Source organism: Condylura cristata, unplaced genomic scaffold, assembly GCF_000260355.1.
Source record: "Condylura cristata isolate star-nosed mole 26May11 unplaced genomic scaffold, ConCri1.0 scaffold00024, whole genome shotgun sequence".
Taxonomy (NCBI): Eukaryota; Metazoa; Chordata; class Mammalia; order Eulipotyphla; family Talpidae; genus Condylura; species Condylura cristata.
In genome coordinates, this window is record NW_004567125.1 from 32,507,506 (window position 1) to 32,525,439 (window position 17,934).

General features: G+C 39.5%; 1 protein-coding gene across 1 annotated transcript; it reads right to left on the bottom strand.

Annotated features, from left to right (window-relative positions):
* Window positions 1-15,022: 15,022 nt before the first annotated feature.
* Window positions 15,023-17,494, bottom strand: CASP14 (caspase 14, apoptosis-related cysteine peptidase). The gene is made up of 6 exons (XM_004688677.1): window positions 17,468-17,494; window positions 16,542-16,691; window positions 16,213-16,438; window positions 15,919-16,035; window positions 15,625-15,728; window positions 15,023-15,124 (listed from the first exon to the last, which is right to left on the bottom strand). The coding sequence occupies exons 1-6, from the start codon at window positions 17,492-17,494 to the stop codon at window positions 15,023-15,025; spliced, it is 726 nt and encodes a 241-aa protein (XP_004688734.1).
* Between the last annotated feature and the right edge of the window lie 440 nt (window positions 17,495-17,934).

The window sequence follows — 17,934 nt, forward strand, 5'->3', positions numbered from 1 at the left end:
CAGATTTTTGCTTCCCACATTTGACTGGAAGGTCTTGTGGCCATTTCAAAATCCTCCCTCAGCCCATCATTTGTCTTTGCAGAAAACTCCCTAGATCCCAAAGTGCTAATCCTGCTTGCCATACCCCTGTAGTCTTCTGATTTTACTGGCTTCTGATTTTCTCTTTTCATGTTGACTTGCTCCCATCTTGGGGCTCATCATTCTGAAGATCTGTCTTGTTTCCAACCCGGAAAATGGGTGTGTTGGAACAGAAGTGCTTGACTTCTGGAGTCTGTTTCTCTATGTAAATCATCAGGGAAATGTGCTGCATGACCCACAGTATATGTGGCAGAAGTTGTACAAAGTGCCTTGAACTCAGATGCAGTGCACTCAGGTGATGACTACAAGTCCAGCCTTACTGTGCCAAAGGTGCCAGTCTGAGCCAGACACGCAAAGGAGAGGGCAGGGGGCTAAGGAGGTGGCAGTGGACTAATTGAGAGAACTGACTCCTTCTTCACTTTATTTAAGCTGGATATTTGTTTTATCTGAATAGTGTTCTCCCTCCTTTTTGTTCGTGTTCCTATTTGCTTCTAGGATTATTTTCAGTCATTTACTTTTTGTTCAGATATGTTTTCATTTTATTCACTTTATTAAGTTCTTCTTACATCTTTGTTGTCCCCTTAGTTCTCTCATTGTATTACTCATAATCATCATCAGCTCCCTGAGCTTGCCCCTCTCCTGTTTTGCCCTCCTTCCATCTGCTCCTTTTCTGTATGCCTCAGTTTAGGTCAACTTGCAAGTTTTGGCTTTTTCTTGACCTTTGGTTTGGTTTCTCGACATTCCACATATAAATGAGACCATCTGGTGTTTATCTTTCTCTTTCTGACTAATGTAGGCTAGCACAACCCCTTCCAGCTCCATTCGTGTTGCTGCAAGTGGCAAGAACTTGTGTTTTTTTTTTTTTTTGATCAGTAGTAATATTCCATTTCATCAACTACCACAGCTTTTTGATCCATTCATCTATTTGGAGACATTTGAGTTGTTTCTATATCTTGGCTGTTTGGACCTATTATTTTTGTATTCAGAGTTCAAATGGGATTTCTGCAGAAAGTTGGATTTTGTTTTTGGATCCAACCATCCACTCTGGGCCTTTGGTTGATTATTAAAATATGGGTATTTTCTACTGACATTTTTTTTCTAGTTCTCTGGTTCTATCTGTTTCTTTGGTCAATTGTGGATTTTCCCCCTTCAACCTAACAGGTTTATTCCTTTCACGACTTCTTGTAGGGGTGGTCTAGTGCTTGCAAACTCCTTCAGCTTTTTTTTACTCAGGGACTTCATTCCTTCCTCACATCTGAAAGATACAGTATTCTCACCTGGTAGTTGTTATCTTTGAGTCCTTAGTGCATAATTTGATCTCTTCTCTTTTCATAGCTCTTTTTAGAATTCTTTTTAGATTTCTTTATCTCATGAATTTTCATTGCTTTCTTATTTATAGTACAATTTCACCTTCCTTTGATTGGTTTTGTCTCTGAGCTATTTAATTGGTTTTTCTGAAAAGTTTTCAGGTATCCCTTTGATTAGCTTTCCTGAGTTCTCTTGTGTTTCTTTGACTTACCTCTGAGTTCTCTTATATTGTGCTAATTTTCCACCATGGGTTACTTCCATCTCTTTGAGTTCAATTCTGAACTCTATCTGATAGTGAAAATAATTTTCTATCATTTTGTGTTTGATTTATGGAGAGTTGTTATTACTTTGTGGTGATATATTTTCTTGATTTCCACGTGTTACAGATTTTTTGTCTGTCCAATTTTGCTATTTGAAGCCTCGTTATTTTATTTTTGCTTTTAAAATTTGTCTAGTTATGCCTTAACAAGTCTTTGTATTTACAAAGGCCTGTTTTATAGTTGCTGAGTAAACAGGGTTGGGGGGCAGTACTTGGAAGAATCTGTATGCTGGTGTGTATTAATTTCAGGTGCGACTGGCTCATGTTTGTGGCGCTCCTGATGTTCTTCTCTCTGGGATTTGGGATGTGTGTTTTGGCATCTCCTATATTCTCAGTATACCTCACAAAATAATTAACAATTCCAGGAGGTGGAAAGGCAGAGTGAAGATTATTTTTACTTGGACTCCAGTCTATGTGGAGCACAGACTCCTCCACAAAGTTTTCTCCTCTTTCAAAAGAGTATTTTCCCCCTTTATTATTATTTTAAAATTTTATAATAGTTTATTTTTATATACTTTTATGCATTTTTCCATCTCAGTTGCAATCCCCTTGGGTTCCCATCACCAAATCCCCATGTGCCAACACCATAGTCAAAGAGTATTTTTTTTAAAAAAAATAATATAATAATTTATTTTTACATCATTTTGTGCCTTTTTCATCTCAGCTGTAATCCCCCGGGCTTCCCATCACCAAATCATCCGTGTACCACTACCGTAGCCCAGTACCCTTCTCCCTGCTCCCCTAGTGCCCCCCCCAATTTTTTATTCCATCCCTCACTCGACTCCTGTAAAATGTCTCTGGTATATAGTTGTTCATTGTTATTATATTCCCCCCCTTGTCCTTTATGCTTCTGCTGTGAGTGAAACCATCTGGTATTTTTCTCAAAAATGTATGTTTTTACACAACTTCTGTTTCCCTCTCCCCAGGGTCTCTAGCCAATTGACCACCCTTCCACTGATCACCTCTCCTATGCCAGACTACAATCCAGAGTTTCTTCTCTCTTCCTACCTCCTATTCAATGTAACCTGAATCTCCTCCATGTCAGCCTTGTTGAAGTATGCATGGTCTCTACTGACCAAGAGTCCTACTCTTACCAAGAGGCTATCTGTTCAAACACTGTCTCTGGCTCACTGCTTCAAGTGTGCAAACTCTTGGGATTAGGTGCTATAGTTGTCTCTGTCAGAGCATCTCATGTCTGCTCCCATTTGTAGGTCCTTCTGCATTGCTCATTAGGTTTGGGTCTTGGTTGATTTTAGGACTTTTTTGGGCTTGTTAGGGTTCATGGGGTCCTACCATAGCAAGCTTGCTTCCCAGTTCCATCCCAGGACTAGCTGAATTCTGCTGGGGCCTAGCAAGAGCTCAGAGTTTTCCTGAGCTCTTCAGGGGCCCTGATGCCAGGGGGGCTAGTTCCAGAATCTGTTTTGGGATTTATTGAGATCTATGAAGTCCTACCATGGCATAGGGTGGGAAAGTAGAGTGCAGATCAGAATGCCTGGTCTACTATCATCTGTATCTGAACCCAATCTGAATGGAACTTTCTGATATCTGTGAGAGGCTTCCCTTGGGAATGCCATAAGTTGGATAACCTTAAGGAATGGATAAATTTCTAGCTCAATATTGTCTACTAATATATAGGGAGAAACAGATGAATTGAGCAAACCAATCACAAATATGGACAGTGGACAGCAACAAACAAACAAACAAAAAAAACACACACAAAAAATCCAAAACAAAAGCCCAGGACCAGATGCTTTTGCAAATGAAGTTTTTTCAAACCTTTGAAAAAGAACTAACTTACATATTGACCAACTTTTTAAAAGAATACAAGAGGGGGCACTCCAATACATTTTCTAATACTGGATCTTAGTATCCAATATATAGCAACTACAGTATCTTAAGATATTAAAGTTAAATAAAGACAAAGACAGCACAAGAGAAAAAAAATTAAAGGTACATACTCCTGATCAATACTGACACAATAATTTTCAACAAAATTCTGGAAAATCAAATTCAACATTATATCACAAGGATCACATAACATAATCAAGTGGGATTTATTCCAGGGATGAAAAGATGGTATAATACACCTAAATCAATCAATATAAAGAAGTATATCAACAAAAGTAAAGACAAAAATCCTGGTAATACCAGTAGATGCAGAGAAAACATTGGTAAGGTTTAGCACCCACTTAAGACAAAAATTATTAACAAGTGTAAGTAGAAGGAATTTACTTCAATATAATAATAAACCTACATCAATATAGTTAAGTATTTCAACATTACAATGAATACATATAATAATAATATAAACAAACCAACAGCAGATATATACCTAATGATGAAAAACTTAAAGCTTTCCTTTTAAGGAATAAGACAAGAATACCCATTGTCACCACTTCTGTTTAACTTAGCATTAGAGTATTATAAATATTTTGCTTTGTTGAATCCTTCACTATGTAAGTGTCCAATATTTTTCTTTGTTTTTGTGACTTGCTTGACTACAAATAACTTCCTTGATGTCATTCCATTTTGCTATAAGTAGTTGCATTTTTTATTGCTGAATATTTCATTATATGGAAAATGACATCTTCTTAACCCAATCATCCACTAATGGGCATAGAGATTGTTCCCATGTCCTAATTATTGTTAAGGACAATAAACAGTGCATAGTAAATAAATAAACAGTGCATAGTATATAAATGTTTTTGAGTTGATTATGTCATCTTTGAATGGATGGTCAAAGGTGAAATTTCTGGCTCTTAGAGAATTTTTATTCTTTAGATTTTTTTTTTTTAAAGATTTATTTATTTATTCATACAGAACTGGGGTACAGGCCAGAGATGTGGAGGGTGAGAGGATTCACCAGGGACAGAGTGGGGAGCAGAACAGGCAGATTGACGAAGTACACTGCTGAGGGGAGCAGTGGGCCGGTCAAGAGAGGTCTGCCCCGACATATGGTCACCCCCTGGGGCAGGCGGGAATCGAACTCATGCGGAAGTGGCTTAAGTGTCTTAGTGCTGTGCTTTAACCCGCTGCGCCACCAGGGAGGGCCTATTCTTTAGCTTTTTAAGGTAAATACAGATCACTTTCCAAAATGGCTGCACCAGTTTGCGTTCTCACCAAGACTGTAATAGCATCCTTCTTTTTCTGTTTCCTCACCAGCATTTGTTATTTTGAAAGTCCTTTTAATATATGATATTCTCACAGGTGTGAAAGATACTTTACTGTGACTTTGACTTGTATCTCTCTTTGTAAAAGTGATAATGAACATTTTGCACATGTCTGTTAGTCTTTTGGTGAATTGTCTGTTCATATCTGCTGCCCATTAATTGTGTTTTTTTTTAGTTGAGAAATTGAAAAGATTTTTATATATCTTGCACATTAATTCTTAGCCAATAGTGTAATGTGTGACTGTTTTCTTTTGTATAATAGTATAGATTTTAATCTAATTTCCTTTCATTGTGTAAAGACTTTTTAATTTGAGGTAATGCAAATATTGTATTTTTGTTCTTATTTCTCTTGCTATAGAAGTTGAATCTCCAAAAACATCTTTATCATCTATGTCATGAAATGCATTGCTAATGTTTTTTAATATATCTTATTGTTGTACAGCTAATATCTAAATCTTTACTCCACTTTTTATTTTTAAAGATTTATTTATTGACACATACAGAACTGGGGTACAGGCCAGAGGTGCAGACGTGGGGAGAGGATTCACCAAAGACAGAGTGGGGAGCAGAACAGGCAGATTAATGAAGTACACTGCTGAGGGGAGCAGCAGGTGAGACAGGAGAGGTCTGCTGCGCCATGTAGGTCACTTCCCTGGCTGGGGATCAAACTCATGCTGAGGTGGCTGTGGCTGGCTTTGTAGGGTTGTGCTTTAACCCATTGTGCCACCAGGGAGTAAGGCCACAGGGAGGGCCTTACTCCACTTCTAATTCAGTTTTGTTCATGGATTTAGGGATTGATCCAATTTCATTCTTTCATGTGTGGCTGCCCAGTTTCCCCAAGCACCAGTTGTTACAGACTTTCCATTGTATGGTTTAATCATAAATTAAGTACTGATATTTGTGTGAATTTATTTCTGATCTTTTGCTTTGTTTGATTGACCCATGTGTTTATTTTTCCCCAATATGGTATGTTTTCATTACTGTTGCTTTATACTATAAAGTCAGATAGCCTGATGCCTTCATGTCATACCTATTTTTTCAGATTGCTTTAGTTATTCAAGGCTTTTTTTTTGGTGGTTCTATATAAATTGCAATTTTTTTGCTCTAATTTTTGAAGAATATTGTTGGCATTTTAATTTGGATTATATTAAATTTACATATATTTTTAAAAATAGAAGAGTTTTTATCCATAAGCATGGGGTATTTTTCCATCTCTTTTGTGTCGTGATGTTTTCTTCAGGAGAATCTTGTAGTTTTCATTGTCTAAATTACCAAATTACTTAGGTTAACTCCTAGATAGCAATTCTAGGAGTTACTTAGGTTAACTCCTAGACAGCAATTCTTCTTCTTGAGTGAAATATTCTTAATTTATTTTTCTTTTTGTTCAGTATTTGTAAATGCACTGAAACAGATTTTGTATGCTGATTTTGTAACCTTCCACTTGGTGTATTCATTTATCATTTCTAATTGTATTTTGATGGAAAGGATGGATTAAAGGGAGGAAACATTTTCATAGCTCCTAATAAAGTCATGCTTTTCAAGTGTTGTAACAATTTGTATTTAATATAAGATATATATGTATATAATATATAATTATGGGAGTTTTACGACTAGCTCATAAACCCTCATGCTAATTTGTTTGAATTTTAACAGGTCCCTGCAGGGCTGGTGGAATTTGCATTTTTTGATTGCTAATGTAGAAGATCACTTTCTTTCACGCTTGCCAAATAATTTGTACAGCCAACTTTGAGGAGTGCTGTGGGTGAGCCCTATTTAAATAGCTTAGGGAGAAGTGGGTGACCAGAGTTGGGGAGGTTATATGTAAGGAGATGTTGAAATTCAGAACTGGCTGGTTTCAATGGGTGTGCTATTTAGAGTGCTAGAAGGTTTTGCCTCAGGTTAAGCTAAAATTTGCTTTCCCAGCATTTTTGCCTCTGAATCTTTACTTTCCTGTGCTCCCCATTAAGAGGATAATGTTTTCAAGGTTGTTTGGGGTGTAGCATGGATGTGTGTGTGTGTGTTTGTGTGTATATATATAAATATAAATTATATAGAAGTTATATAATTTATATATATAATTGTAAATTATATATATAAAATTATCTGTGTATTAATTTTTATTGTTAAGTAATAATTCATTTTGAACATAGATAGCTACAGTTAACTTTTTTTATTTATTTTTTTTAAGATTTATTTATTCATACAGAACTGGGGTACAGGCCAGAGATGTGGAGGGTGAGAGGATTCACCAGGGACTGAGTGGGGAGCAGAACAGGCAGATCGAAGAAGCACACTGCTGAGGGGAGCAGCGGGCGGGTCAGGAGAGGTCTGCCACACCATGTGGATCACCTCTGGGACAGGTGGGGATGGAACTCATGCAGAAGTGGCTTAAGCTTCTTAGTGCGGTGCTTTAACCCACTGCGCCACCAGGGAGGGCCAGCTACAGTTAACTTTTAATAAAGGCAGTTTACTTGTAATAAAATGTTCAGAACAGGCTTGCTCAAAATATATCAGTTTAGCATGTGGTAATTTCAGAGTGAGGTCAACTAATGCCCCGCAGACCTTTTTAAAAACGTTTGCCTTAACTACCTAGATGAATGAAAATTGGCTGTATTGTGTGGAACTAGGATTTTTATCAGAAGTAAATTATCTTTATGGCAGGGAACACATTTAATTAGGGAGTCTCTTCATTATGTGAGTTCTCTTTTTTTGAAATCCCAAGTTCCTATATCATGCCTTAGCTTGGAATATATGCCCTCATTTTGCACCAGTGGTTTTAGAATCTATATTCATGTAGATTCTCCATATGAATGTAATTAAATTTGTTCTTTAATTTTATTATTCTGATGTTCATTTCATTACTCAACCAGCATGAGTAGAACCCACAGAATCAGGGGGAAATTTCCACTTTGCCCTTAGATTATGAAAAAATAGTATAGGGGCATGTGGTGAGTGTGTAAGATGTGGGTAAGCAAAGCCCATTAGATTTACACATGTTTTTCACTTGCTATTCCTTCATATATCAAGAATCACCTCTTAACCCATACTTGGGCATGGGGTCTCCTTTTAGGGTGGTAAACATGTTCTACAATTAGATACTGGTGTTTGTTGCATAATAGGTTACTGAATTCTGCATTTTAAAGCAGTTAAAGTGACCAATTTTATTTTACCACAATAAAAAACATCTCTCCCCATAATTTAATTTCTGACAGTGCTTTCTTCCTTTTTATTCATTGCACTAAGTGCAATACTTAGTACTACCCAAAACCACACTGTGGAGTTATTTATTCATTTACTGACAGTCCCCTAATCTGAATATAAGTTCCATGAAATCAGGAGCTTTGTCAATCACACAATTTCTATTATGTAGGAGAGTATTTAGCATTGGTAGGTATTTGATACATCACTTTAGTGTAATGAATGAGCAAGCATATTTATTGAAAATAAAAATGTTTATACTTTTGATTCTATAATTCTACTCCTAAAGAAATGCTTCTCTCAGTGTTCAGAGACCCAGGTCACTGTACTGGCCATAGTATTGAAAGACAGGATGTGGAACATACATTGCCAGTACATTAGGATGACTTTTGGTAATTCACACACAAACATTTAAAACCTTAATTTTATGTCTATTTTTTCTCTCCTATATACAACAAGTGATATGAGTTCTCTCCAGTTACAACAAGTGATCATAATTGACAACAGTTTTAATTTTAAAATAATAATTTTACCATTATGTCATCACATAACATAAACTTCACCCTTTGAAAGTGTACAGTGGTCTTTGGAATATTCAAGAACTTGTGCAACTATTACCAATATCCAATTCTTGAATGTCTTCACTTCAAAAGGAAAACCCATAACTACCAATCAGTCATTCTCCATTTCAACCTCCCTACTACCCACAACCACCACCAATTTGCTTTCAGCCTCTATAACTTGCCTATTCTAAATATTTAATATAAAGGAATTATAGACCAAGTGACTTATCACTTGGCATGATGTCTTCAAGCTTTATTCATGTTATAACCCATATATTTTAAAAAATATTTATTTATTTATGCATACAGAACTGGGGTACAGACCGGAGGTCCAGGGGCAGTGAGAGGATTCACCAGAGACAGAGCGGGGAGCAGAACAAGCAGACTGACAAGTACACTGCTGAGGGTAGAAGCAGGTGGGTCAGGAGAGGTCTGCCGTGCCATGTGGATCACCACCGACCAGCGTGGGGACTGAACTCATGCTGAAGTGGCTTTAGCTTCTTAGTGCTGTGCTTTAACCCACTGCACCACCAGGGAGGGCCCCCATATCTTTTTCAATCCAAGTAATATTGCCTTGTGTGGAAAACAATTTCCTTTCCAATTGGAAATAAAGAAAAGAAAAGGAAAGGAAAAAATAGATGAAATCAAACAAGAACTATAGATATGGAAAGAAGATAACCTGCAAAAGACTGAAACTTAGGTAAGTGTAATAGAGAAACCTCAGCTGGATATAAGCACGTCGACATGAACAACCATGGGTGTGTCTTCTGTGTGTGCAAGCATTCTTTATTTCTGTGATTAGGATGGGAGTATCACTCATCCTGTTTTCCCACCAACGCTGGGTTCACTCCATTCCAAGGAATCAGTGGGAAAATGTTAGCTGTGATCAATATCTGTTCCCAGCCTCTCCCTTCACCAGGAGCAGATAAGTTACATTAATGAATTAAACACACCAAGGATATGTGTCAAGAGGTGTTACCGGCATGTCTGAGGGGCCTCTGATGTATCTAAATGGGGCATGATGATGCTGGTTCTGCATGTGGAAAAGAACATTGGAAACTGGAGTGATCTGATGCTGCTGGTCATCCAAACAGGAAGATTCAAGTCACGCATCCCTCCTCTTCCTTCCTGTATTTCTCTTGTGTCTCATTAGAACATAACAGGAAACCAATTGTACCTAAGGAGCCTGTCTTGAGGCCAGGTGGGTGTGGATTGTGGATCAAGAGGTATAGAATGAGGGTGACTGACTTGTGGTGACCTCACTTCCAATAATAGATCACCTTTAAAAACAACTTCATAAGAAACTGAAACATTTATCCCTCCTGTAGCCCAATGAATCAGAATGTAAGCAGACTGATTCGTATTCCAAGTTCCAAAAGCTGGAAATCCCATTTTTTTGTGTGTGTCTTATGTTAAACTTTGGATCTTTGAAGTGGCATAGTAACTGGCTCCCTGTGCTTCTCTTCTTAGTGGATACTCTTTAAAACATTAGATTAAACTTTTCCCTTTACCTACAGTTTTATTAAGGTATAATTGACATTAAACTTAAGTATTGTGTAAGTCTAAGTTGTACAATATGATTTGACACTTGCATGCTTTCCAGGGTGGTTAAGTGGATAATCTTTTAATATGGTCCAAAGTAAACTACTCATAGATACAGGAGGGGGGGGCTTTATTTTTTATGTCATGGAGTCCATGGATGTGTTATTTGACAGCTAAGAACCTCAGAGAGTGTTTCATTAAAATGTACACTTTTTACCTGGTTCCTCCACTTGAGGATTTCTACCTTGCCTGTTATATCAGTCAGTAGAGGTTAGGTAATATTGCAGTAACGAACAATTCCCAAAGCTCACTGAAGTCTGTGCTTAGAGCATTAAATGGAAGAGCTAGATTTTAAATAATCACAAAAGATATATGTGATTAAAGTCTTTCTTCAGGATTTGTCACTTGAATAAAAAGTCTAAAAAGATCAGGAAACAGTGATCTTATCTAGAATAATGGACAAGGAGACTTCCCTGAAGAAATGATAGTAGACCTGTCATCTGAAAAATAAAAAGATAGTGTTGGCAGAAATATTTTTATAAAGGAACTTGAGGCAGGAAAGAACTTATTTAGGAAATGTTTAGGTTTCTTGGACCCAGTTCCATGGTGAGTAAGTAGAGGTTCCTCTACACCAACTAGCAATTGTTTGATATCAACAGGGTGCTTAAGAAGTTGACTAAACTCCAATATTATTGACCTGGAGATAGCATCAGATTCCACAGGTCAAGAGCTCAGTCTCCCAAGACTTTCCTACACTCCAAGGCCAGTTGCAAAAGTAGGACTGTCACCTATGCTCTGATCTGCCAAATCCAATTAATTTGCTAACGCAGCTTATAGACTTAAGGCAATCCATTTGTTCTTTCGATCACCAGTTTATTTCAAACATGAACAAAAGGGATATAATGGAGATAGAGGAGATACATGAGGCAAGATATGTAGACAAGGTATGTGTCCACTCCATGCACATTATTCTAAAATTTCCATGTGTTCACCACTTTGGAACTAAACTCAACCTTCAGCCCCTTCCCTCTCCCAGTGTTCTTGAAAGTTTGAAAATTCCAAGACTTGGATTACATGGTTGGTTCTCCAGACCACCACTCCCAACCTTACATGCTTCAAAAAGTTATCTCATTTATATAGCAAGACACCTTTATCACTGCATTGTAAATACAAGGGTTTTGCAAACTCTGAGCAAGGAACTGTGTATGAAGTAGGTATGGAAAATGTATTTGGTCATCTTAATGAGTAAATATATATATTTCATATAAATCACAATATCATAGGGAAAACAAGTAGACCTAAGTGACTGGGGCAGAAAAAATGAAATAGTAAAGATGAGAACATAGTATGCAGGAGTCAAATTAAGACTCTTTCTATTATCTAGAATCAGTAGGAAACCACTGAAAGATTTTAGTAATTTGCATGGAAGCTCATATTCAATTTGAAATGGATTGAAATAACATTTCATTAGAAACAACCATTCCTGCTCCTGGTGGAGAATGACTTGGAGAACAGAGGTGGGACAGAGGTTCTCTGCAGCTAACACAGGATAAGCCGGAGGGGCCTCACTCTCCTGGGTCCTTTATGGGTTTTGGGAGAAACCTGACAATGCACACATGTGGCCCATGCTAATTCTTTGTTAATGTTTTTGTACTTTAAGGAGGAAGTTATCCTGTATGAATAAGACAGATAGATCCTGCAAAACCTGGATCTGCCACTGATAGTCGATAATAATCTTACAGGACAGACTTTTAAATCCTTACTAAATAATTGGGAGTTACCCTTAATCAGGGTATTTCAGGGTACTTAAGGGTACCCTTAAGTCAGGCATTTCAACCGTGTGTAGCATATTGTATCAGGTGTGGTTCTTGGTGGTGAGCAACTCTGGCCAACTCCAGCAAAGTGGGAATTTGTTGGAAGGATTTTAGGGCAGGGATCGGCAAACTTTTTAAAACAGAAAGTATTTTCTAACAAAAATAATGAACAACCATATACCAGAGACATTTTGTGGGGGTGGAGTGGGGAATGGGATCAAAAACGGGGTGGGGGAGGGAGGGAAATGCACGGGACTAAGGTGGAGGCACACGGGTGATTTGGTGATGGGAAACCCGCGGGGATTACAATCGAGATGGAAAAAAAATGTGCAAAATGATGTAAAAATAAACTTTTGTAATAATTAAAAAAGAAAGAAAAATACAGCTAATAAAAATAAATTTACTATCATGACAAAAAAAAAAACAGAAAGTATTTTCAAGTTTGCAGTCATATAAAACAGGCCATATATTGCCTGTTGTAACTACTCATATCTGACACTACAAGACGACAGTAGCATTAGATAATATGTAATAAATGAGCACGGCTGTATCCATAAAGCTTTATTTGTAAATCAGATTGTAGGTTTGATTTGATGAGTGAGTCATAGTTACTGTTTCCTGTATTTGGAGACTCCACAATTGTTGGGTGTTTGAACCACATATTTGTACATGGATGATGTATCATCCATGCAGATATCAGTAGGTACATTAGATCTACTCAGTCCTGTGTACACACTTCTGCCTCTGACACTTGCTCTGCCATTAAAGTCTCAACTGCTCCATGGCTATTACTGCTGCATAGATTAAGGACTCTTGATTCTACTACTTGAGAACTTGGTGATCCTAAACAAGTCACTCCCTAATACAGAGGTTCAGTTGGGCCAGGAATGGTGTGCTAATGTTTCCTGAGGTGTTGAGAGGAGACAGACTTTAAGAATACACACTGTTTCATCAGAGAGAAGGTGTGATTAATTAGTCATGTCTGCCCTGGGCACCCAGATAGAAAGAAGTGGAATATTTGCTAAGTAATTAAGGTCTTGGAATTAGCAGATCTGCAAAATTTTTTATGATTCTGAAAAGCTACACTTTTATGTCTAGACACTTTCTTGGGGATATTCTGGAGATGGAGCAATTATGTAAAATATAGACATTAGGCAAGGAAGTTTGCTCTACAAAAATAAATTCCCAACACATCTACTTTTATGAAAAGATTGTTTGTGATAGACATACTTGGAAGGTAATTGACTACTAGGAAAAAAAAAAAACACAACAAATCACATCAGCCTCAAGGCATAAATATAGAGAAAAGACTAGCATATTTAAAGTTGACAACTCTTTATTGAACATCTATTGCATTTGTCAAAGACTTGTCCCCTGCTCTGAAGAAATTGTAATCATCAGCATTTCATTAACTAGAAAGAATACCACAAATGTCTTTCTGGAATAAGGAAGGATGAATATATAGGAGTTAAAGAGACAAGGTTCTCCAATATGGGGAGATGGTGATAGAAAAGTCTTAGAGGCAGGAATAAGTAAAGGGATATTAACTTTATTGGTAGAGTGAATTCATGATGGGAGAGAAAAGGGATGAGTTTGACTAATTTCTAGTAGAAGGTGAATCTGTAAGGGTGTGAAAAAAGAGGATGTGCAGCTTGACCTTGGTCTTAAAAAATGGGGTGCTACTGTGTCTTCTTGAATGTTGTAGGGACATCAAGAGAGGAAGAAGCTGGTGCAAATGTGCAGCTGTGAGAGGATGGAACTTGAGCATGGAGGGTGATGTGAGGGAAGAGGAGAGACACATGAGAGCTATTACAAACGCAGTCGAGGCTGGGCATATTGGCTGGTGGCAGATGATGGATGCAAGAAGCGTGGAATCTTAGGCAACTGAAAATTCCAAGATTGTGGTTAGGGAACAGTTGGAGGGTGAATCAGGAAAAGAAAGCTCACTTTTAGCCTTGAATTTTCAGTAATGGAGAATGATTATTATCAAGATTATTTCAGTGAGAAATGTCAGGGCTGGGGGGAGGGGGGAAACATGGGCCATAGACTTGAAAGGTAGTGTGTTTAATCCAGCTCTGACTGAAAGCCAGAATTTCATGGACTTAACATTGCTGCTGGTTATTGAAGATTTCTAGAAGTCTTCCAGGGATCTTGCTTCCAAGATAACAACTTTTTTGGGGGGGCAGGTCTAATTAGAAAAATTTTCTGATAGATCAAGATTTAGAAGGGAGTTAAACTGGAAGTCAGATTTTGACCCAGACAATAAATTACTATGCAGCATTTGCCAAGACTTTTAACCTCTCTGTACTACCAGGCTGTCTGAAAAGTAGCAGAGTGACACTAGGGGATTTTTCATAGCCCCAACTGTTCTGATTTAGAGAGGCTGGATATTAGAATCAAGAGAATGGATGGATTTTCTTGAAGAGATAGCCGAACCCAAAGTCTTGGTATGTATGGAGGGACCAAGAAAAGGCATAATTTCTACTAGGTAGAGAGAGCTGTGTCAAGGTACTAGGTTGCTAATCAAGGAAGAGGAGTTTTAGAGAAAGAGAAAAATTCTTGCATGATTGAATTTCCAGGGCTTGGTAGGTCATTTGTGAGAAATGGGAATGGGTATGATTTCAAGAGTAGGTTATATATCTAGATGAGATTCAGGAGCCTAGCAAAGGTTTGATTCGTTTGGAAGCTGATGAGCAGGCTTTGGTTTTCAGTAGATAATCTTGTACTTGAGTGTGGGAGCTGAGACAGATACGTGAATACCCTTAGGTTGCACTTATAGAGTTAGGGAGTCAAGCCTGAGGGCGGTGATGTTATTTACTGCCATGCCTTGTAGTCAGTTAGCTGTCCAAAGAAGGACAAGGACAGACTGAAGGAGGCCCTGTAACAGGGTGTGATGAAGGAAGGACTGGGTGCCATTTATTTAACTCTAAAAGAAAATTTGGGAGGGGGGATGGGTGAGAATTGCTTCTAAATATCTGTGGGCAGGCAGAACACCTGAAAGAGACACCTTCCCTGTCATTTCTACTTCTATTACAGATAAAGCCGCTTCCGAAGAGTGCTTTGGATTTCGGGGTTCACTTTCCTGGGTCTCCCTTCCTGAAACAGTTCTGCTTCTGCCATTCGCCGAGTCACCTGTAGCAACAGTGGTTGTCAGATGGAGTTGGACTCCTGGGGAAGTCAGTGTTATGGGCTTATGGAGAGAAGGTTGGAGGACAGGACGGGTGGGACTCCTAGTTCTAAGATGGGAGACCTTTATAGCTGACCCTATGCTGCAATCTCTATGGATCAATGGTTGGGCATTCTTGTCATGTGTTTTTTTCTTACTCACCATATAAGCACATAACCATCAGAAGAGAAAAGCTTGCCCAAGCATTCATGAAACCTGAGCCATTTATTCATGATTAATCTATATTTCATCTAAATCTCACATACTGTGGTGTGGCCTTTGGAATTCCTTGCCTCAGGGAGTTATTACTGGGAGATGGGCATCCTGGAGTCTGTGTTGGGACACAGGTCGGTTTGCGTTGGGGCCAGGGAAGGGGGAAATGCAGACACATTTGATGAGACTCAGACTACTCTGTTTGCTGCCTGCACAGGTTGGGTGGGGTTCTAGATCCCTGGTTTCAACTCACCTCAGTCATAAGTTCCAGAATGGGTCCTTTCTTCTCTGTCAGCACATCAACAAGGGTCTGAATGAAGCAGGAGCCTTCCTTGTCATGTCTGTAGGCGATGTGTCCTGGGAGTCCAGAGAAGCAGAGTCACAGCAACCCGTGGGGGTGGAAGGTGGGTGGATGTGGTGCCAGAGGCCCTGGTAGGGGAGGGATCCTAGAGGTGCACCCCAGGGTCTAGAAGTGGTGAATGAGGTGAAGGACAGGTAGGCAAGGCTGAGGAGTGGGGTTCCCCTCTGGGTCACCTGGGATTCATACCCTCCATGGTGGAGTAGATGTGCAGGGCGTCTGTGTATGTCGGAATGGTGTGGGGACTGTCTTTTGTGATCATCACAATATCGTCTCCACCTATAGTTTCACCAGGGTCTCTCTGCTCTGAAATACCATAAGAGGACAAGGAAAAGTCAGAGAGAAAGATGGAGGGAGGGAGAACATGAGGGAAGGGAACATGAGACAATGATGTTGGGGAGGGAGGTGGGACTGCTGGCGCTCTGCATATGGGGTTGGGCTGGATTAAGAAGGCAAACGCTGTGTTCTTGACTCTGTCCTCACCTCCTCGACACGCCTGGATGATGTACACCTTAGGCTTGCCTCTCAGGGCCTCGCAATTCTTGTTGTTCAGAACCTCAAAGAGGTTCTCCAGTTCCACCATCTGCTCATCCTCCCCCTTGAGGTAACCTTCTAGCCCATGTGCCATGAGTACCACAAAAGCACAGCTGACGAAGTCTTCCCGGGCATCTATGGCCTCCTGGAATTTTTCCAACTCTTCCTGGAATTGCTGGAGTGAGAAGAATGGTTAGATGCAGGTGTGGTCCCAGAACCTAGCTTCTGGTGCAGCCCCACCCCAACTCCCTGCTCGTCTTGGGCTGGTCGTACCATACCTGGGCAGTGGGGTTTGTCTTCATGGTGCACTCAAATTCCAGCAGCTGGAACATGCGTTCCAGGGCATCCAGGTCTGCCTCTGAGCCTTCCCGGGCTTTAGTGACACATAGAACTAACGCGAGGCGGGCACCTGACATGTCATATGCCTCCTAGACCAGGAGATGACAGAAGCCAGCAAAAGGGAGTGAAATCAAGGAGAAGAAAGAGATAGAGTTCAAGAAGCTTGGGGTTTGGGTTGCCAGTTGACATACAGGTTGCCAGTTACATTCAAATTTAAGATTATAAAAAAAGTTAATATAGGTATATCCCAAACATTTCATGGTATTCGTTTATATCTCAAGATGATTTGTTATTGATGCACGGTTCAAATTTGACTGCACACCCTTTGTTTTTATTTGTCAAGCTTTGCAACCCAACCTTGAATCTGGCTTTGTTATAACCCTATGTGAGCTTGAGCAGGTCACTGTTTCAATTTGGGCCTCAGTTTCCAAATAGACAGTGAGTGAATGTGTGTGTGTATGATTTTTGAAACTGTCATGATTGGTGACTGCCTCCCTATCCTTTCCAAGGGTGTTCTGAACATGACTTTCTTAACTAGCAGAGATGTCAGAATTTCTGAAGGAATATGAAAATCTTTCTCTATGATGAAGACATATTGGGGTAAAACTTTCTTTTCACAAGAAAAGAAGAACACTTGAGTACCATGTGATGAGATTTTGATCATTGAGGTGATATAGCAGGAACCCACCCTTTACTGAATGGAGTCTTTTTCTCCATCTGAATGATCAGCAATGAACAAAGTAACCTCTTACTCTGAATTAAGGTCATGAGACTTTTCAACCCCCACCGTCATTGAAGCATTGAGCTCTCCCTTGCCCTCCCCCCAGGTGCTTCCACGCTTCTTCTTCAACCTGCACTGACCCACCTCTTCCAAAGGCTGGAGATGGTTCATTTCTCTGATTCTGAATCTGACTCCCAGAAGATTGTCTGATCCTGGTGGGACTGAGAGGAGATAAAATGAAGGTCTCTAAGGGAAGGAAGAGGAGTTTATGGGGGCAGACGAGTTTGTTTTTTCTAGATTTCCAGAAATGAATAGGATGACTGTGGTGGGGACGTTGTTCAGTCAGACCTGAGTGAGATATGATGGACAGTCCATGAAGTGAACCCTCTTTAGTGCAACACCAGTTGTGTCGTCCATTCTTGCAGGTACCCAGGACTCCCGCTAAACCCACCTCACAATGTCATTCATCTGGAAATTTCCCTTTCCCTTCCTTAGGACACTTGCCAGCCTGGGACAGACTAGTCTCCCCTCTGAAGGCTCTGGATTGATGGTGGGGGGAGGGCGGTGTGCACTCCCCGTGCCCATCCAGAACCTGCTTCAGGGTTGGGATT

Coding starts and splice junctions, on each gene's coding strand:
- CASP14 (XM_004688677.1), bottom strand. CDS start 17,494: ATGAACCATCTCCAGCCTTTGGAAGAG. Junction 16,439..16,541: donor AGACAAACCCCACTGCCCAG/GTATGGTACGAC, acceptor TTCTCACTCCAG/CAATTCCAGGAAGAGTTGGA. Junction 15,729..15,918: donor CATCTACTCCACCATGGAGG/GTATGAATCCCA, acceptor CTGGACTCCCAG/GACACATCGCCTACAGACAT.